The 20,700-nt window shown below is 36.0% G+C and overlaps 6 protein-coding genes across 7 annotated transcripts; 2 read left to right on the forward strand and 4 right to left on the reverse strand.

Moving 5' to 3' along the window:
* The first annotated feature begins 300 nt into the window (after positions 1 to 300).
* On the forward strand, positions 301 to 3,634 carry LOC104721262 (serine/threonine-protein kinase BSK1). Its single transcript, XM_087475343.1, has 9 exons — positions 301 to 974; positions 1,057 to 1,192; positions 1,459 to 1,592; positions 1,693 to 1,798; positions 1,915 to 2,000; positions 2,397 to 2,585; positions 2,669 to 2,833; positions 2,910 to 3,023; positions 3,142 to 3,634. Exons 1-9 carry the CDS (start codon positions 609 to 611, stop codon positions 3,394 to 3,396), a joined length of 1,551 nt encoding a protein of 516 aa, XP_087331469.1. The 5' UTR covers positions 301 to 608; the 3' UTR covers positions 3,397 to 3,634.
* A 739-nt stretch (positions 3,635 to 4,373) lies between these two features.
* LOC104721263 (cyclase-like protein 2) lies at positions 4,374 to 6,089 on the reverse strand. Of its 2 annotated transcripts, none has more exons than XM_087475345.1 (5): positions 5,465 to 6,089; positions 5,251 to 5,323; positions 5,065 to 5,162; positions 4,864 to 4,934; positions 4,374 to 4,759 (listed from the first exon to the last, which is right to left on the reverse strand). In XM_087475345.1, the coding sequence occupies exons 1-5, from the start codon at positions 5,925 to 5,927 to the stop codon at positions 4,634 to 4,636; spliced, it is 831 nt and encodes a 276-aa protein (XP_087331471.1). In that variant the 5' UTR covers positions 5,928 to 6,089; the 3' UTR covers positions 4,374 to 4,633. The 2 variants fall into 2 exon arrangements, with proteins under 2 accessions (XP_087331471.1, XP_087331470.1); XM_087475344.1 differs by having other exon boundaries at positions 5,032 to 5,162; positions 5,465 to 6,011.
* Positions 6,090 to 7,781: 1,692 nt separating this feature from the next.
* On the reverse strand, positions 7,782 to 9,091 carry LOC104721264 (uncharacterized). The gene has a single exon (XM_087476160.1). The coding sequence runs from the start codon at positions 8,502 to 8,504 to the stop codon at positions 7,812 to 7,814; it is 693 nt and encodes a 230-aa protein (XP_087332286.1). The 5' UTR covers positions 8,505 to 9,091; the 3' UTR covers positions 7,782 to 7,811.
* Positions 9,092 to 10,091: 1,000 nt separating this feature from the next.
* On the reverse strand, positions 10,092 to 12,164 carry LOC104721266 (cytokinin riboside 5'-monophosphate phosphoribohydrolase LOG5). Its single transcript, XM_010439206.3, has 7 exons — positions 11,529 to 12,164; positions 11,337 to 11,434; positions 11,190 to 11,220; positions 11,005 to 11,104; positions 10,757 to 10,827; positions 10,515 to 10,658; positions 10,092 to 10,394 (listed from the first exon to the last, which is right to left on the reverse strand). The coding sequence occupies exons 1-7, from the start codon at positions 11,634 to 11,636 to the stop codon at positions 10,269 to 10,271; spliced, it is 678 nt and encodes a 225-aa protein (XP_010437508.1). The 5' UTR covers positions 11,637 to 12,164; the 3' UTR covers positions 10,092 to 10,268.
* A 3,579-nt stretch (positions 12,165 to 15,743) lies between these two features.
* Positions 15,744 to 17,986, forward strand: LOC104721267 (lysine histidine transporter-like 7). The gene is made up of 5 exons (XM_087475346.1): positions 15,744 to 16,265; positions 16,429 to 16,562; positions 16,648 to 17,060; positions 17,177 to 17,308; positions 17,420 to 17,986. The coding sequence occupies exons 1-5, from the start codon at positions 15,997 to 15,999 to the stop codon at positions 17,903 to 17,905; spliced, it is 1,434 nt and encodes a 477-aa protein (XP_087331472.1). The 5' UTR covers positions 15,744 to 15,996; the 3' UTR covers positions 17,906 to 17,986.
* Positions 17,987 to 18,112: 126 nt separating this feature from the next.
* LOC104721268 (uncharacterized) lies at positions 18,113 to 19,920 on the reverse strand. Its single transcript, XM_010439211.3, has 3 exons — positions 19,217 to 19,920; positions 18,636 to 18,821; positions 18,113 to 18,535 (listed from the first exon to the last, which is right to left on the reverse strand). The coding sequence occupies exons 1-3, from the start codon at positions 19,652 to 19,654 to the stop codon at positions 18,248 to 18,250; spliced, it is 912 nt and encodes a 303-aa protein (XP_010437513.1). The 5' UTR covers positions 19,655 to 19,920; the 3' UTR covers positions 18,113 to 18,247.
* Positions 19,921 to 20,700: the final 780 nt, after the last annotated feature.

Consider the following 20,700-nt stretch of genomic DNA (forward strand, 5'->3'; position numbering starts at 1 on the left):
TCTATGTACCAGTTACACCATGCAAAATCACTAAGTATAAATTCTAAACATAGATTTTTAATTTATTATTACATAAATAAAATAACTTTAAAATTAGTTTCTGATTTAAAATTATTTAATTTTTGATTTTTTCTCTACACATTTGGTCATTTTAAATATCGGACTAACGCGAAATCTATAATTCAGATGAACGATAAAATTTATAATCATATTTTGAAGTTTAAAATATTTCTATTTTAATAGTATCATATTGATTCTAGCGTTGTAATTTGTGTTTTCCACGTATGGACTTAAGCTTCTGGATATATCTTTGTTTTTTGTTGGCTTCAGTATTTTAAAAACGTATTCTACGCTTGTATTTCACCCTATATTATATAACGAAAATCTTTGAGTGAAAAAAAAAAGTAGTACCATATTGACAAGAAGAAGACAGAAGAAACTTACCTCAGGAGTCAAAACAGAGTAATTGAAAAAATAAAACAATAAAAAATCCGATTTTTATGGTTTTAATTTTCCAAACACTATCTTTCTCTTTCTCTCTCTTACAAGGGAAGGGGAGGAGTCGAAAGAGAAACACTTTCCGACTTGGGTAAGAAAAGTGTTTTTTGATGGGTTGTTGTCAATCCTTGTGTTCCGGTGAAAACCCACTTGGTAAAGATGGAGCTCAGCCGTCACAGCTCTCTCAAAATCACCACGGAGGCGTTACGACGGCTGATAACGGCGGAATCGGAGGAGGTGGAGGTAGCGGTGTAGGCAGCGTAGGAGGAGGAGGAGGAGGAGGAATCCCATCTTTCTCTGAGTTCTCATTCGCTGACCTTAAAGCAGCCACAAACAACTTCAGTTCCGACAACATCGTATCAGAGAGTGGTGAGAAAGCCCCAAATCTTGTTTACAAAGGCCGACTTCAGAACCGTCGTTGGATCGCTGTCAAGAAGTTTACTAAGATGGCTTGGCCTGAGCCTAAACAATTTGCTGTAAGCATAAGAAACCCTTTTAATTTGATTCTGTCTTTGTTTTGTTTTTTTTTTTTCTTTTCTGAAATTTTGTTTGTTTCAGGAAGAGGCTTGGGGTGTTGGGAAATTGAGACATAATCGGTTGGCGAATTTGATTGGTTATTGTTGTGATGGAGATGAGAGGCTTCTTGTTGCTGAGTTCATGCCTAATGATACTCTTGCTAAGCATTTGTTCCATTGTATGTTTCGTCTTCTTCTTTCTTGCCTTTTTTCTCATTAGAAATAATGAATTTGGTTGTTAGTCCTTTTAGGTTGTTAATGTGTATCCAAAGCTGTGAAATTTAGTCTCTTTTAGTATCCAGTGCCTTGCAAAGAGCTTGCATTTATAGGGTTGTGCTGTTAGATGGATTAAAAAGAGACTATTTTAGGTGAAGAAGTAGTAGAATGTGTAAAAGGTGCATTTTTTTTTGTTTCTTATCTCAATTCTTGTTTTGGTCATTCACAGGGGAAAATCAGACAATCGAATGGGCTATGAGGTTGCGAGTAGGATATTACATAGCTGAAGCTTTGGATTATTGTAGTACTGAGGGTCGTCCATTGTATCATGATTTAAATGCTTATAGGGTTCTATTTGATGAGGTATTTTTCTTTTTATCAAAGAGTTTTCTTTTTTATGCTTAGGATACTGTCTCACACACACTGGCGCTTAACAAGTTTTTTTTTTTAATGAACATTGTAGGATGGTGATCCTCGGCTTTCATGTTTCGGCTTGATGAAGAACAGTAGGGATGGTAAAAGTTATAGCACAAATCTAGCATATACACCACCTGAATATCTAAGAAATGGTAAATCAACAGCTTGTTTCTTCTCTCTAGGACTATTACAATCAGCATAATACGCACATTTATGTTTTTGCACTTTTTCGAAGATGGATTTCAGTGTGGTAAATTTTGTGTTGTAGGAAGAGTGACCCCTGAAAGTGTTACGTATAGCTTTGGAACTGTCCTTCTGGATTTGCTTAGCGGAAAACACATCCCTCCAAGCCATGTAAGTTCCTATCTTTATGTTTGAGTAGGAGCAAATGTGCCACTACAAAAATGTGTATTTTTTGTGAAATTATCCGCTCATTGGTCATGATTTTGGTTGAAGTTATATGAAGCTACCGTAGTTGGTCATTAATCATGGTTACTAGAAACAATATAATACTGCTCCCTCACTATCTCTCTTAAATTGGCTACAATATGTGCTACGCTCTTGTTCTTTAAGCACTATATATAAGATATAGCTCTCAAATATGTCCATGTGATTCTTGGTTCTTGCATAGTTAAGCTTGAAAGATGTATATGTCATATAGTACCAGTGAATTGTGAGTAAGTTGTGTGGTATTAGTTTGGGTGCGTGATATCTTGATAAGTACTTATCATATCTCTTACTTACTTATAGGCTCTTGATATGATACGTGGTAAGAATATTATTCTGTTGATGGATTCACACCTCGAAGGAAAGTTCTCAACTGAAGAAGCTACCGTAGTTGTCGAACTCGCCTCTCAATGTTTACAATATGAGCCTCGAGAGAGGCCTAATACAAAAGATCTTGTTGCAACACTTGCACCATTGCAAACTAAATCAGACGTAAGCAAAACATCTTTTAAATCCCAGCTTTTCGACTGAGTTCTTGAATTCCTCTTTTTAAGTGTTAAATATTCTGGTTACAGGTTCCCTCTTATGTGATGCTTGGAATAAAGAAGCAAGAGGAGGCACCTTCAACTCCACAGAGGCCACTTTCACCATTAGGTGAGGCCTGCTCGAGAATGGATCTCACAGCTATTCATCAGATTTTGGTCATGACACATTACAGAGACGACGAAGGCACAAACGAGGTAATAAAACAGTAGTTTTGGTTTCAGTTACTAAAACACGTTAAAAAGTAGGCTAGCTAACTCTTGGGGATTTCAGTTATCATTTCAAGAATGGACGCAACAGATGAAAGATATGCTTGATGCACGGAAACGCGGTGATCAATCTTTCCGGGAAAAAGATTTCAAAACAGCCATTGACTGTTACTCACAGGTAATAATTTGCCGCTACTTCTTACATGTCCAATCTGTTCTGTTCCATTCTAAAACCAGATTGTATATCTGAATATAATTAGTACTCATATTGGTACATACGTTGCTTTTATGGACAGTTCATAGACGTTGGAACAATGGTGTCTCCAACTGTATTTGGTAGGCGAAGTCTATGCTACTTACTATGCGATCAACCAGACGCAGCACTACGTGACGCAATGCAAGCGCAATGCGTGTATCCAGATTGGCCAACGGCTTTCTACATGCAGTCTGTGGCATTAGCGAAACTGAACATGAACACAGACGCAGCTGATATGTTGAACGAAGCAGCTCAGCTCGAAGAGAAGAGACAACGAGGCGGCAGAGGATCTTGATTCTTGAAACACAAAGTGTTTACCATCTTGTTGTAAAATTTTAACGAGCTTCAAGAATTCTTTTTTAAGAAGACAGAAAGGGAACAGAACCTGTTAAAAACTTGTTGCTATGATTGTTGATTGGGGAGATGTAATGTAACCATAGGGGAGAGAAGAAAAATTGATGTTTGTTTGTATTCAATACATGTTGTAAGTTTTAATGGACAGAGTTTGGAAAAATACAAATTGCTCTTTCACATGTTCTGCTCTTCAATGTAAGACTCATGGCGTTAGTAATCAAGTAGCTCAAACATGTTAAACCTGTTTCTCTTGTCTTGAGAACACATTTACCCAAATAAAATGCTTTTCAAAATCAAATATCTTGTTACTTCTCGGATAATCATATAATAAAACACACCAAAAACACCTCGTACTAACCCATGAAAAAGATAAATGGTTCCGTTGATTCATCCCAAACCGATAACACATGAAGAACACATGAAGAAGAAGTCGAACTGCAAAATTTTCACAAAATAGCACGTCATCCTTTTAAATGGCTTAATAGCCTGTCAACCTTTTAAATTGCTGCTTGCCGAGCGTTCCAATTTTACAGGATGTCCCCGAAGGGACAATCAGCTTTGTCACTACAACACTTTATATAACCAACCAGTCTCTTTCTTTCACTTAAACGATGTGGGATTATTTTTATTCTATTGTTAACAAAGAATATAGGAAAAGGCCTCTCCCTCTTATTCTTTGTAAGCCCCCGTTTAACATTATTAATCATATTTGATTATTTTCCCCACCTTTAAGATAAAACCTTTTATTTTTTTAGGGTGTTTAACACAAAGCTTTTATAGTAAAGATCAATTTCATATACATAATCTCCCAAATCGTGGAATAAAAACCATGACAGTGTAGATCACTTCCTACCTCAACAAAACCTTCTTTTCGGTTTTCATTAGGAAATATTTTCTGATTAAATTGCAACCTCGTCAGGTTAAAAGTGTTTTTCATTGATGTAAATCATGTGATTGTCAAGCCTAAGATCTTAAGTACATTTATTTTACATTGAAATCTTCCTTCTTAAGTGGTTCATTCTCCTCAACTTCGTCTTCTCTGCACCTCTCTTATTGCTTCCTACTTCATTCTCCACACTGGTTGCATAAATCTTAGCACAAACTGGTATTCAGTTCATGACACTAAGCAACCTTGATTACGGGCAACTCCGGAACTGGCGGGTTTGTGAGAAGATAAATCAATCGATGAGGATGCAACGAATTGGAGCCCCTTCTGCTCCAACCAGTCTTAGTGGTAAGCAATGGACAGTGTAGAGTCCTGCCTTCACACCATCCAGCTTCAATCCCTCCACAAGTATTGTCTCCTGTCAAGGTTTTATAATTTTCTCAACCATCAATATCAAATCTTTTACTGTTTTTACATTCATCTATCTAGCAAAAACTTAAGGGATGGATAATACTTGCTTACCCGGTCTTTGAGGAATACTAGGTGAGACGGAATCAGATCATCATATGCAGCTACTGATAAATAATCAATCCCTACATTTTGACATGGATACACCAGAATCTTAGAGAAGCCATTGCTTCAAACTTGGTTTGATGACCAACCCAAAACATGAACAAGGAAAACAGAAACCTTCATATGAAACCTTCATAGTTTGATTATTACCGACAAGCTTGATGTCTGTATTGTCTACCAACCATTGCGCACCATCCTTCATGAATCCGACATAGCTTGTATCAAACTCTTTCTTAAACATAAGACGCCTGTAATGTTATGTTTTTACATCCATAGTTAACAACAAACCCAACACTCATTTCCGACAGATGACAAACAAGCTTATTACATTGATACCTGTCAGTGTTCAGTGTTCTGAAAAGTACACGACTAACTCCTTTTGGAATGTGAAGAGACTTCATCACTTCGCCTACACAATCAATAAGCATAATTAAGATCATAGCCACACAACAAAACAAAAACAAGGTGTCCTGATAGTCTTCTAATCACTGTCTTTAAGCTTAATTAAATTAATCAAAGTTGTAGCAGCGAACAAAGAAGTTTCACTTACCAGTTATGTTCTTATCCTTAGGAACATCAACCAACAAGGCAAGACCATTGAGGACTCGAAGATCAAGCGTGTCAACATCGAAACCAGCATCGTAATACTCGTCGTATACGTGTCCAGGGGAATCAACGTGAGTACCAGTGTGCGTTGGGATCTTCATCTCAGAGTTGTTAGCGAGTGATCCGTTCTTCATACTCGCAGCTAACCACAGAAACCGTCCGATTCCTTCAGATGAGTCCCACGACGGCAGCTCCGGGGTATAACGGTGACTGATGTCGTAGATTTTGCCTTCTTCTTCGCCGTAGACTTCACGGCGGATAGGTTTGAGCTCATCGGAAGCGAAACCTCCGTCGACAGGAGCAGTGCCGGGAATGGATGGATAGGCATCGGAGGTAGCGGCGGAAACGGGAAGATAAGGGAGAGATAGGAGTGTGATGACGAGGAGGAGTAGTGGAGGAACGGCCATTGTTTTAGGTCACTGTGATGATTTCGATTTCGATCACATCACGAAGAAGATGACGTTTCGATTTGGACCATTTTGGGTTATTTTTGCATATTTAATTTATGGGCCTGAGTTAGACTTATAGGCCCAGATTATAACAGCCCAAATTGGTAAGATCATGAGTGTGTGAATTAATTGGTTTGTTCCGAACATTTTACTATCTTTCTCGACCACATTGTAGTTTGATAAAATAAGATACATTTAGACACATGCAAAAACCATTCAGGGTTTGTCACATTGAAGAAGCATATCATACGATAATAACAATATAATAAATTAATTCTTTCCAAAATCAATATATTAATTTCAATAATCCATAGCATAGAATATAAAAATAATTAAAATCAAGAAAACCAACAGAAAAAAAAAAAAATACTAAAGACATCTCCAACTCCACTTTATTTTTGAGTCAAAACTCTATTATAGAGTAACATTTATTATATATATAAAACAACTATATTTTCACCTTTATTTTAGAAAAAAAATAGAAATATATATCGGAGATAGTCTATAAACAAAAAAAAAAAAACTCACCATACCCTTTCTTTGTAGAATCAAAATACTATTTTGTTTATGCCATCTCTGAAAGCCATGATTAAAAAAAAAAAAAAGAAGGTAAAAACTATGCCGGTAATTATGTAAAGGTAAAAACAAGGAATTAATGTTTTGAATTTTTACCAAACTCTCGTAGTGAAATAGGTCGCACTCTAGATACATCATCTGTGTATTTCCAACATCTATGAATGCAACAACATGAAAGTCCCATCAACATGATGACGAGAATAGCCACGGCAGCTATTATGCAATCAGTAGTACTAGTACTAAGATTCATTTTTCTTCTTCTTGCTCTTCACAAAAGTTGACTTTTCTTTACCTTTTGTCTTCTTTGTTTACACAAATTGTATTTTATATACACCTTTTAATAATGTTAATAAGGATATTTTATATTTTCTTACAAGTAAAAATATATTCCGTATTCTTTCGTAAATAATTTGACGTCGAAAAAAGAAGCTAAAAGGTTATATTTTATATTTTCTTACAAGTAAAAATATAGTCCGTATATTCTTCCGTAAATAAGTGAACTTTACATGTGACAGTCGAAAAAAAAAAAGAAGCTAAAGGGTTATATTTTACATTTTCAACATTTGACGTCGAAAAAAAAGAAGCTAAATTTTACATTTTCCTCTAGGGTTATATATATATATATATATATATATATATATATATATATATTTTCTAGGGTTATATAGCTAATTGAGGAAACAAATGTAACAATCTCCTTCTCAATTAGGAGAAAACAATCACGCGCCATTTTTAGATTTTCCTTCACGAGCATAAACCTTCGTGGCTGCTTTGCTCCAAATATTTCACTACTTTTCTTGACCAAATATGAATATTCCTAAGAAACCAAACATTTTCTTGGGGCTAAAGTAACAACTCCACTTGACACATGCAAAACCATTCAAGGTTTCTCATTGGATTGAAGCATATGATACTAGCGTAACTCGTGGATGCATTCATGTGCACACCATCTTAATTATCTTAAACCTTCGTTGGCTGTTTTAGATCTTTTCAGCCATGTTAGATTTTTCCTTTAAATAAGCCCAATAAGATGACACATGATATATGTCGGGATACAGGTTTTGCATTGCAAAATATAGTATGGTGAATCGAAAGATGTAACAAGTTCAATATAAAATTCTTGTTCCTTGGAAAATTTGAAGTACTTATATGTTGAGAAAGAAAGAAGAGATGGTAGACCTTAATTATATCAAAGAACGTTGTATTAGCTTTGTGTTAACAATTACATATCCTATTTATACAAAAATTTGTGGGCACAATGACCAATTAGATGTTAAGAATTGAGACTCTGTATTTGATTAATGATTTAGAGAGTGACTCAATTCCATCTTCAAGATCTTGAATGCATGCCTCTAAGATCTGCACATTCTCCACCTTCAAAGACTTATCTGATTGGAACTCCAAGTCGACTATCGTGAATTCATTTGCTTCAGCTTCACATGTAACTGTGCTTTGGCTTATCATCTTTGAGACCACTGACCACTTGCCACAAGCCTTCGATCCGGATATGAAGCTAAATATAGTTTCAAACAAAGCAATTGTTACAGTTTCTGCTTCTCCAAACACAGCCAAAGCGTTGTTGTTTTTGTTTTGGCCGGTTTTCAAACTCTTGAGTACTTTTTGGAATGATTTTTTGAGAAACTTTCTTGAGGCTAAGTATTTCTTGACCTCAGCAGATAGATCTCCACGCTTTCTTCTTACAATCGATTGGATCTCCTTGAGACTCTCTTTCGTTTGTGACAAACTATCCTTGGCAATGTTGCATAAATCCAAGATCTTGATGGATCCATCAAGAAGCTTCTCAATCTGATCTTGAGATAAAACCTGGTTGGTTACGGATAAGCTGTTGGATATGGGTTTGCCCCCAACATTTACAGAAGCCCAAACAGAAGATCTTAGGAGGTTTTGGGCTTGAAGTCTTGGATCTGGCCCATCTGGCCGCAGGGGCAAAATCGTCATTTTACAGGAAGACAGAAAGAGCCCTAGGTCACTGGCCCACTATAAATACCTGATGTCGTTGTCACATCAGAGGATCCACTTTTTGGACAATTAGAGAGAGAAGAGCTATAATTTTCGTATTAACTGCGCTTTGCTCTTTAATTGTCATTTTCAGTAAACCCTTGCTCAAATTCTACGTTAATAAAAGGACCAGTTCCGATTTATTCCCACAAAAATCCGTATCATCTATATTGTCGATTTCATACATCAACATAAACGAATCATCTTTTCAAGAGAATCATGTAAATCTTGAAGGTTGCTAAATCTCTGGCATATAGAAGAGGAAGAAGCTGCCTCAAAAGATCTCAATCGGGTCAACTGCTCATCTACATGAGCAGCTTGAGGGTGTTGCCTTGAAGGGTAGCTGTTAGATCGAGAATGGAAGGAGACTGCCATTTTTTTGTTTGAGCTTTCTTTCTCTGTTTTGAGATGCAGGGAATGCTTAGATGTTTGTTCTGTCTTCATTGGCTCTCCGGTCAATGCATTTATACAACATTAGGGAAGGAATCTTAAAGTGGTTCAAAGTTGAATAATAGAAACCGATGTTTGTGCAATGTCTCCCTCCAAACACTCACCCCAACGCATCATCCAATGTGCAAAAGCAATATATATGATTCAGATCTGATCACATGAATTAGTTAGGATTCTGCATCTTATTGGTGTAGGAACATGCATAACCAGTAGGGCTTGTCTCCTTCAAGCATATATGATATTAATTTGTGCCACTCGTGGATATATACATTAGTGTATTCAGATATTGTCTGCCTCCTACACTGCAAAATTTTGATTTGTTTTAAGTATTTATAAGGCTCGTGTAGTTGTGTCATGTACTGTAATATGAAAATATCTATTGGTTGCACATGAGATTTTGAGAGCGAATGATTGAACGGTGCTGTTACCATATCAACTCCAAGGGGACAAGCCTTACTGGACTTGTTGCCTTAAACTAAGCCAATAAGGTGCAAAATCCCTCGTGCACATCCATTTCTTGTTTTATTATATTCAAAATATTATTTTGCATTCTTGGATATGAAACACATCATACATTGATGGAGGGTGACTCTTGCATAAACATCGCTAAAAATAAAATAAATAAAAATTGCCGGAGGTCTCGTAATCTTGATTGTATATATGAATGGACTGATCTCTAAGCCTTCTTGTGATCAAGAGAGGGAAGTTTCTGTGGAGAAAAATCAGATCCAAAAACATATCAATTTCATCACGAGATTGATTTGTAAATAGCCGTGTGATGATCTCGCCCTTCCGTGTGAATTTCTTGTATTCAATGGTTTGCTCAAAACGACACAAATAAAGATGCAATTCTTTTTCTATACAGTGTTACTTTTGGAACCGTGTTTCCCAGGAAACGCATCACGTCGATCACTTCGAGTCGGCGAGAACTAGCTAGGGTTCTCTGTGGTTGATGCTTGGAGGATATTAATTAATACAATACCTGCAACCGACCCAAGAACTGTTTTACTTGTGATTTTTACACACTGATGATGTTCCAGTTTTTTTTAATTCAGGATTTATCTACGTTACTACGTACATCAAACACCGACCACATCCATTATAAAAGTATCAAGAAGTTATGGTCGATGAGAACGTCTCAAGAATCAAAACAAAAGAGGAATAGAGAAACCCAACAAAGCAACGAACTTTATATTTTCTCATAATTTTATCACTACACTTTTTTAATTCTTAGACAAAAGACACTCTAAAAGTCTAAAGAGCAATCTCAGCCTGCATGCTTGTGTTAGAACAGAACACTGCTTGTTGCGGCTGTTGCACTTTCTTCTCAACCTCCCACCTAGATTTTGCTATGACTCCATCACTCACTGGATTATATGCCTGATGAGGAAAATCAAAAAACAAAATATCAATTTCCGAATCAAAGTTTTTCTCTTTGATATCTTTATCAGAGAATCTCAAGGAGAGAAAAGCAAAGCAATATTTTGGTGGGTACCCCACCTCAAGTTTTTGGACAAGCTCTTTCGCATTAGGGGCAGAGACAAAGATGTGACGCTGAGATGGCTTAATAAAGCCATCATCAACGGCTTTATCAATGAAAGTGAGGAGGTAATTGTAATAACCATCCACATTTAACAAACCCACCTGTAAAAGTTCCCCCCAAAGTGGAAACACAAATGATCAATACTGTATTATAAATTTGGCTATAGAGATTCAGAGAGAGTCATTTTAACAGTACTAACAGGCTTGTCGTGAATTCCAAGTTGTGCCCATGTTATTACTTCCAATAACTCCTCCAGTGTTCCATAACCACCTGATAACCATTTGCAAGAACAGAGCAACTAAGAGTCAGTTACAAATGAGTCTTGTATTGGAAGAAAGATTTAACCTTGAAACATCCGGACCCAGTTTTAAGTTTGTAACCAAACGACTGAAAAACATTTTCAAATTTTACAAAGTATCTATAAGCTAGTAGTCAGTTATTATGTACCTGGTAGTGCTATGAAACAATCCGAGTGGCGTGCCATTTCGGCTTTCCTTTCATGCATATCCGTTACAGCTTTTACCTCACCAAATGTTTCTCCAGTTATCTGTCACAAAATCACATTTCACAGACGGCTCTTTTTGAAAAAACAGTTTAATCATTTAGGCTAAGTCGTAAAAGTTTATGCCTACCTCTTTGTCCATAAGAGTCCTTGGTATGATCCTAACCCATGAAATCAGAGCAAAATGGAAGCACATCACACAACTATGTTGTTACTATAGACTATAGTAGTGAAAGGCTCAAAACTAAAGTGAAGAGGTCATAGATTTTAAGCATACCCTAGTACATGTCCTCCAGCTTCATGAACAGCTTGTGAGACCAAACCCATGAGACCAATGCTTCCTCCTCCGTACACAAGATTCAATCTCCTCGTCACCTGTTTCACAAAACAGAGGAAACAGAGAGAAAACTCAAGACCCATTTCAGGGGTTTCAAGACTCTCATTAAGTAAGATTTAAGCATAACCAAACCAGTTCTTGAGCTAGATCAGTGGCAGCATCTCTGTAGCAGTCTCTGTTTCCGCTGCTGCTACCACAGAAGACACAAACCCTCTTGAACCTCGACTCCACTATTTCCATTCTCTTAGCCAAATCAGTTAGCTTTTCTTCTTTCTTTCTTTGTTTTTCTCTGGTTGATTTGGGGGAAAGATAAGTTTCTTTCTTGGAGGATGAACGTGTGGTTCAAGCTAGCTCATTTTTGTTTCACTCTGTGTTGCAACTTAGACAATGAGACAAGAAATTTATATAGACACAATCACACAACAAAGCAACAAAGACAGACAGTACTGTTCCATATATCCAATTGTATTCAAGTAACAAGCTTTCTTCTTTTCCTTTTTATGGTTGAAAGAGTGGGTCGCTTTTTTGGTTAAAAACAAAAAATACACTTAAAGATCAATTTAAATTCAAAAGTTGATCTTTAACAATAACGAGAAACTTAAACAGAGTTTAGAAAGTAAAAGTAAAGCATTTGGATGGAAGGTTAAAACCAAGTGTGACGAAACCCAAAAAAAACTCTTAAGTAAATTCTTAGGTGGAAAGGTTGTCATTTATTAAGAAAACATTGATTTCTCTCGTTCCTAACTTCATTTTCAAAGTTGGTGTGATGATGTCATAAGACCCTTTGTGTGTTAGGTATATACTATATCTTTGGTTTTTTTTTTTTGTTTTCTAGGAAGGATGGTTCATCATCATCAACATCAACGAACCGTTTTTTCTCAACTTTTCTCCATTCAATGTTTCGTCCTTTAGGCTCAACGTGTCGAGTTCGGGTTGATCCACACTAATGGCTAAATTTGATGGATCCCACATTATGACCCATACTTGTTGGTGTATACGTGTCAACGAGTAGGGTTCTTCTATTGACACAACATTCCATTATTAGTTTGTTCGGGTTACACATTGTACAATGTACCTGCAGGCTTTTTGCGTAGGAGATTGCATCTAAACGACACGTAGTTTGCTTTTCTAAAACCCAAAACAGCACTCACTTCTTCTCGTCGTCTTTTTGGGTCAATGCCTAACTTTGACTCGGTCAAAGAAATGCTATAATTTCCCCACTTTAACTACCTTTTCCAAACATGATGCATAATATAACAAGTAATCTGCTGGCTCATTCAGTTAGGACTTGTTTTTAGCTAAAAGCTCTCTGTTACGAATGTGTTTTCACGAACATGTTGAACTTCGTGATACTGTATATCCGATGGGTTTGGACGAGCTTTTGTTTCTATTTTTGGATCTCTAAGCCCAATATATAGGCCCATCGAATTTTTAATTTTTTAATCCAATGTAACTGAAACTATGAAAGACCTACAATTGCGCAAATCCACTTGGCACACTTTTGCATTCAGAGGCATATTCAGCAACCAGTTCAAAGTACATTTTTAATTACTGTAGTGCATTCGTCTCTTTTTAATAATCTACATTAGTATTTGTATACGTGTATATATATATATTTGTATTAGTACATTTTCAATTAGTGTTTTCGTCTCTTTTTTAGCTTTGTTTTTTCTTCAAATAAGTTAGTGTGATCCGATGGTGATACTCATGTGTATTAAATGATAAATCAAATAAATCCATTTAGCCGTCAATGGATTTACGATATAAAATATAGCGACCTCAGTTTAATTGGGTCCGACGCATGCTTTTAAAAAATAAGATTGAGGAAGTAAATTAATCCTTGTTGCCTTGCCGGTGTATTTGCAGTTTTGCACACTTTAGCAATATGTCACACTAGACTCAGCTCCCTTAATTCAAAATTGGCCGCTAAACGAACGATCAAGTTGAGATGAAATGAACAGAACATATCTGTTTAATACTTAGTACCATTCAGAAAAAATATCACAAATTCGTAAAGTGACTGATGAATGATGATTAGTTGTTCTTTTACTTTATGCCGGTTTTACATTACCAAATGCATGTGAGACAGCATTATAGTGATATATATAATTCATGAGACAGCATTATAGTGATATGTATAATTATTTTGCTTTCATGTTTCTGATATAATCTAGACATCACCATCACCTAAAGGAACGGGGGAAGCTACTAGGCAACCTCAATCGAGGACCACTTTACTTATCGTTACTTTTGGAACTTCGACCACTCGTCCTACTGCTAAATTATTATTTTTAATTTCATTTTAACAACATTTTTTTATTTATGAAAATGATGATTTAAAAGTATCACCAACTCGTATCTCGACCGACACCTACAAAATCTTGTAATGCCAAAGCTGACTCGATCGTCTCATCTAGCAGTATTCAACTTGACACAATCTAACGCAACCCAACCTTCAGCCTTGTTTTTTTGACTTGAGCTTACAGCTTAGCCACACATAACCAGATGAAACCATTTGTATCTAACTGATGATTTGGATTTTTTTGTCGTCATTAAAATATTTTTATTGTAATACTAGTAAATTATCGTATCTATTTTTATCTTATCATAAATAAAAGAAAATGAAAAAGTACATACATATTTTGCGTCAATTTCGTAAAATTCACTAGAGTTTACAAAATCTTCCGATTATTTCATGATTATGTTTGATTCGATCTGTTTTGTTAGTGGGAGTTGATGAGCTTTGCTTTTGTATGAAGTTCGACGAACAATTATTCTTTTTGTAATTTTCTGTGAAATAAGATATTTTGATTTCTTTTTTAGTTATTACGTACAAGCAAACACTTGCATAGTGCCAAGTGTCAACACTTGCGCAGTATACTAATTCGAACATTATTATTCCAAACAAAAAGAAAAAATATCACAAAAAGAATCAAAATTGGGTAATTTTCCTAATCGTTGTTAAGACTTTTCAATACTTCGATCTGTGATCACGAGGAAACTACCGAAACACATAAAGAGAATTCAAATTCAATTTTGTAAGTTTTGGTGATTAAGGAAATTCAATTCTGTAAGTAGGCTGTAACATAGATAAACTAAAAACTCCTTTATCATAAAAAAAAAACATAGATCGTGAATTGGGTTAATGTAACAACGTAATTTTCAAATAGAAGGTTTGCGTAACTCCACGATTATGCGCCAATGCATTTAAGAATAAAACGATATTCTATGGAAGAGTACTGAACTAAGGATTTAAACATGGAGTATATATCCAAAACTTTATTTTTTTTTAGAAAAACATGGAGTCAACTTTGAATTCCGAAACTTTTGGTTGACTTATATTTAAGTTTTACTTTACTTATAGCTAAATTTGACTGGTTTTCGTTTCCTCTAATTACCTGACCCCAAAAATAAACAAAAATAACCTGTTACCAAAATGAGATAGCAGTATAGTAATTAGATTTTTTGTTAAAGTCAACTTCAACTTTCTTCTTTTGATTTGATTCGCAAAATAAATGTGAACTTTGAAAATGAATGTTGCAATATATTTTTGGTTAAATTTTGTTTTCATACTTCGAAGCAATTTTGGTTTTAATACATTTTAGAGATGGATCAAATAACCATTATTAGCTTGAGAGCATATAGATACAACAGTAATAGAATAATAGTATCGAATTAAAAAGAATAGATTACAAAAATACCAAGAAAACAAGATATCCGCTTCCCATTCACTCCTAATGCGCAGAAAAGACAAATGATGTACCTACCAACTAATCCTGACTTACCACTAGACTTGAATCTACGTTCTGAAGCTAAACTTGAGACTAATCCTCACTTACAACAACTAGACTTGAAGCTACTTTTGAAACTTTGGTTTCAACAAATAAGAGAGTTGTGAAAGTAGATGACTAGATGCCTACTCTAAATCCTTTTCCACATACTTTTAACTTGTTTTATAGCAAAAGTCGAGTCAAAAGCAACTCACATGCACGTTTATCATCTCTAACTACTTGGGTCGTCTAAAGTGTAAAAACAAAGAGACGATGGGTGGAAGCTCGGCTCAAAGTTGACGCCGGCTTTGACCAAAACCCCGGAAGAGCGAAACACAAATCTAATGCAAACCAGTTTGGTAACTGTTCTTGGCCTTGACTTGAGTTATTGAAGCTACCTAACAAAATAAGAAGACTTCGATCTATCTATACCAATGGGTCCACGCTTTTGAGTACTGAAAGTGACCTAACTGATGACGTCATATTTATCGCGTCATTAATGCGTATGTCATAGTCATACTAATACTAATTTCAAACCGTTGAAAATATATTAATTAAAAATGGTAAGTAGAGATATGAATCGTTTAGTGTCGAATTATTGAGATTCTCTTGAGCACTTAAAAATGAAAATACCCTTCCTTTTTTTTGTTGTGGGAAAAAGAGATTCAAAGTCAATTTATTAATGCACCCTACCCCCAAAACAAACTATATAACCAACGAAAGGAGAGAACGAAAAAAAAGCCATACAAATTTGTGGCTTTACGTAAATAACGCGATTTAAAATCCTTAGAGAAAACAAAAAAAAAGTTTTTTTTTTGTGTGAATACAATATGCCTATAGCATTGGGCAATTTGTTTGATTTGGAATCACAAGAAAGTGGTGGTTCTGCTTTATTTATGTCACCAAACCCCACCGCAGATCCACAACCAATCTCCGGCGATAAAAACGGCGGTGATGGTGGGGGGATCCCGGTTGAAGATTGGCTGCCGATCACAGAATCAAGAAAAGGGAATATCTTTACGGCTACGTTTCATCTTCTCTGTGTGGGAATTGGTCTCCAAGTGATTCTTCTTCCTGCAGCCTTCGCAGCTCTCGGATGGTAATAATTACTCAAATCAAGATTCTCTTTATTTCTTTATTTTCTCCAAAAATTAAAAAAAAAACCCTCTATTTGTGTAGTCTTTTTGATTTTTTGTTTGTTTGTTTGGTGTGTGAATAAAAATATGTTTAAAGTTAAAATAAGATTTATTTTATTTTTCCAGGGTTTGGGGAACGATAATACTAACGGTAGGATTTGTATGGAAGCTCTACACGACGTGGCTTCTTGTTCATCTCCACGAAGCCCTACCCGGAATACGTATCAGCAGATTCGTGAGACTCGCAATTGCTTCCTTTGGTATGTAACAACAATTTAATAAGTTAATTCTATCCAAGTTACGAGTTTGTTGTTAAAACGGTACCGTTTTCGTTGTTGTAATTAGGTGTGAAGCTTGGGAAACTTCTCGCAATTTTCCCTGTGATGTATCTCTCGGGAGGAGCGTGTACGATTCTGGTTATAACCGGAGGGAAATCGATACTACAACTTCTACAAATCATGTCTGAAGACAACACTGCGCCACTTAATTCAGTGCAATGCTTCTTGGTTTTTAGCTGCATTGCGGTGATCATGTCTCAGTTTCCGAATCTGAATTCTCTTTTTGGAGTCTCGTTGATTGGTGGTGTTATGGGAGTCGCGTATTGCACCGTGATATGGATTTTGCCTGTAACTAGTGATGTAAAAAAGACTGAGCAAGTCAGATACGCTACGACGGATGAAAGTTTCGTTCACATTTTCAACGCTATTGGATTGATAGCTCTAGTCTTTCGTGGCAACAACCTCGTCCTTGAGATACAGGTTTGAAAAGAAAAAAAACTCGCATTTAAAACATGATTTAGATTTTTCCAAAATATGTTACATTTTCGTTTGGTATTAATAATTAATGTGGTTTTGTTTGGGTGATATTTGTATAGGGTACTCTTCCTTCAGATTCAAAGAACCCTTCAAGTAAGACAATGTGGAGAGCAGTATTGATCTCTCATGCTCTCGTCGCGATTTGTATGTTTCCACTATCGGTTGTTGTATATTGGGCACACGGTGACAAGGTATGTCAAAACGACAAAACCCAACAGTACTACTCTTTTTATTTTTTGTATTCACATTTTGAAATAAAATATCTTGAAAAGTAATGTATACGTAATTGTACTTTGTAATAGATTCCGGCCTCGGGAGGTCCTGTAGGCTACTATTTGAAACTTTATACACAAGAACACTCGAAGCGAGCAGCCTGTTTCATACACCTGACGTTCATCTTCTCTTGCTTATGTTCATATCCGATAAACTTAATGCCGGCGTGTGACAACGCAGAGATGGTGTACACAGTCAAGAAACAAAAGCGTGCATCCATCATTGTCCGGATGATGTTGCGTGTGTTCTTGGGTTTGGTTTGTTTTTCTATAGCCATCGTATTCCCGTTTTTGCCTTATCTAGCGGTGCTTATCGGAGCAATAGCCTTGCTTGTAACATTTACGTACCCCTCTTTCATGTGGATCTCTATCAAAAAGCCTGAGAGGAAAAGCCCAATGTGGTTGTTCAACGTTTTGATGGGTTGCTTGGGTGCTTCTCTCAGCTTTTTTCTTTTGCTTGCCTCGGCTCTGCGCTTGGATCAAAAGGGTTTGCATGCAAACTTCTTCAATCCTTAAAGCATTCTTGTAATTGTTACAATGTAAATAGGATTCGTAAACGAGATAAACTTGGGATTATTTAATAAATTTTTTTTACAAGAGAGACGATATGATACCTTCGGTTATGATTTTTGCGATCAAAATTCTTGTAAAGAAATTGATGACAACATATTGTAACAATTGTTAATTCCATACAACTAAGAGTATCTACGCTCTAGCTAGCTATGACAATGAAAAATGTAATATTAAAAAAAAAAAAAGACAGTTTCATCCCTCTTTACATGTATATTTCACCGATTATATCATGAAATAATCTCATCTTGTCTAACTCAGAACTGATCATTATGATGTTCATATTGGTCAATGATCAGAACAAGACTTGGAGAGATCATGTTTTTTGCCAAGTCTATCGCCATACAGAGTGATGCTGCATCTGATGTTCGAATGGAACTTACTCTTGACCAATCGGCCGAGCACATAGGCTCGCGATCGCAACGTGAAAGTCAGGTTAAGAGGCAAAACGACTTGGTCCGGTTTAGCTCGTTGACCATAAAGAGCCGGTACGCCTCCGTACAGAGGAATTTGATTCCCTAATACTTTGGTCTCAATGATTCTCTCGCTTTTCCTACGTTGAGAAAACTCTTCCATCTGTTTTTGGTCACACACACACACAAGAAAAAGCGAAATTAATTAGTTCACATGAATCATAACCGGCCGGGTTCAATCAATGAGTGTGAAATTGTTTTACCTGACCGGAGGCGAGGATAAGCTGGGAATAGCTGAGCTGGAGGGGAGAGGAGGTGACGTGGACAGTGAAGAACGTTGCAGGATTTTTATATAGGATTGTGACCGTTGAATTCAGGGTTAACATATCTGTGAGCACTCCCGATTGGTCGTTCCCGGACTGCACGTTCAAGCTCTCCAATACCATCTCCTGATTAATTTTGTCAATAACTCAATTTGTGAGTAAAAAGTTATGAAGACATCATTATTTGTAAAAAAAAATTATGTGTTAAATAAAACCTCTATTTACACCAAAAAAAAACCCCTCTATTTACAGCTGTCTGTTAATTAGATAGGGAGCTTTAATGATTTATTTTTTCACAATCCCACAAACTTTTCTAATTGAATTGATGAATTCGAAATTAAACATGAAAATGAACGCAAAAGAATATGAGTATGACACATGCATCTTTCATATATATCGATTAAAAAGGACAACTATTTCTTCTTTACACTTCATAAGAATAAATTTCAAAAACAGAGAGATTGTAAAGATTCACGTAAAATGTGTGTTGAGAGCTGAGTGATCAAACCTCTATCAGTTACCTTCAAATTGACAATAGGTGAGAAAGATGTGGAAACGCCCCACAAAATGAGACAGAAGAGGGAGAAGGCCAACACCAACGTAAACAACAAGCACGAGTAAAACCTCGTGTTCCATCTCCTCCTCTCACCCGGACCGTCCATTTCATTGTAGTCTTCATCATTGTCATGATCCTCGTAGATTCGGCGTTCAAGATCATGCAATTTGACACTTCTGTACTCGTTTCTCAATGGTCCAGAGACCCGTGGAGTCGAAGATGACTCGGCCGCAGAGTCATGATGGTAGTGGCTGACCTGGCCTTGACGGTTAATTGGTGAACCGTATGGGCTAAAACCTGATCCGGTTGATATCTTTTCTACGTCTGTGTTCGTTGGGCTATTCACAATATAAACCGGCCTCGTCGTCTGTGACATTGGAGATCTAGCCGGCTGCGTCATCATCTCTCCTTCTCTATAAAGCTTTTGATTTTATTTTGGAAAGATTTTATATTTTGGTTATGACCTCTATTTTAGAAGATGGGAAAATGAAATGGGAAATAACGCAGGAACGGAGAGAAAATTAAATTACTTTTGAGAGTAACGGTTGATGCTGACAAAGAAAAACAAAATTGTAATCAAGAAACTACAATTGAAAGTTTGAAACTCATTTTTTCTAAAAAAATGGCCAATGGAACTGTGTACGTATGTGTAACTTCTTCGAGATAGCTAGTTTTTAAGAAAAGGAAAAAAAAAATTATATACCTAGTACGTACTAGATTGCTACGGCATCCGGTACGTACATAATGGAGAATATTATTTATTTTATGTAATTTTTCTAACAAAAATTATATCATATACTAATTGATCAATACAAAAGCTGAATTAGAAAAAAAAAAAAGCTGAATTAGTTTTCGAATATTGGGTCAAACGCGTGGGATGAGACTAAATGATCGATTTGAAACGGTCTGTTTGAAACGAAACGTTATTTTCTAATTAAGATATTCCTACAGTGTTTATTTGATATTTTATTTTTATGACGTCATAAAAGAAAATCTAAGTTGTTCCTACACGAATTTCAAAGTCTTGCTCCTTTTATTTCGAAAAAAAATAATTTTCGAATTAATTTTTTTGGTTGACAAAAAAAAAAAAAAAAATCTTTGCAAATTAATGACGTGCCTTCAAGTCTAACATTAAAGTCGCCGTTTCAATTTCAAAATAAACAAAAATCAGAAATTAATTTATAGTGGTCCAAACATTATGGTTTATTGTCAGTTTTGGACACTTACATAAATTCTTGCAGAACTGGTTAAGGAGTTGGTAAGTGGGTTTGATTCTGGTCTGGTTATCTCGGTTCAGTGACATGATATATTCGGTATCAACTAGTAGTTGGTTAAGTGTGGTCAGGTTTTCGTATATGTACGTGGCAAATTAATGAAGATTTCCAGAAATATCAAGAGATGAATACAGATGGCTTGGTTGTTACAAGTCGTTTTCCGATCAACTGTGAT

The sequence above is a fragment of the Camelina sativa genome, chromosome 11 (assembly GCF_030686135.1).
Source record: "Camelina sativa cultivar CO46 ecotype springtype chromosome 11, ASM3068613v1".
NCBI lineage: Eukaryota > Viridiplantae > Streptophyta > Magnoliopsida > Brassicales > Brassicaceae > Camelina > Camelina sativa.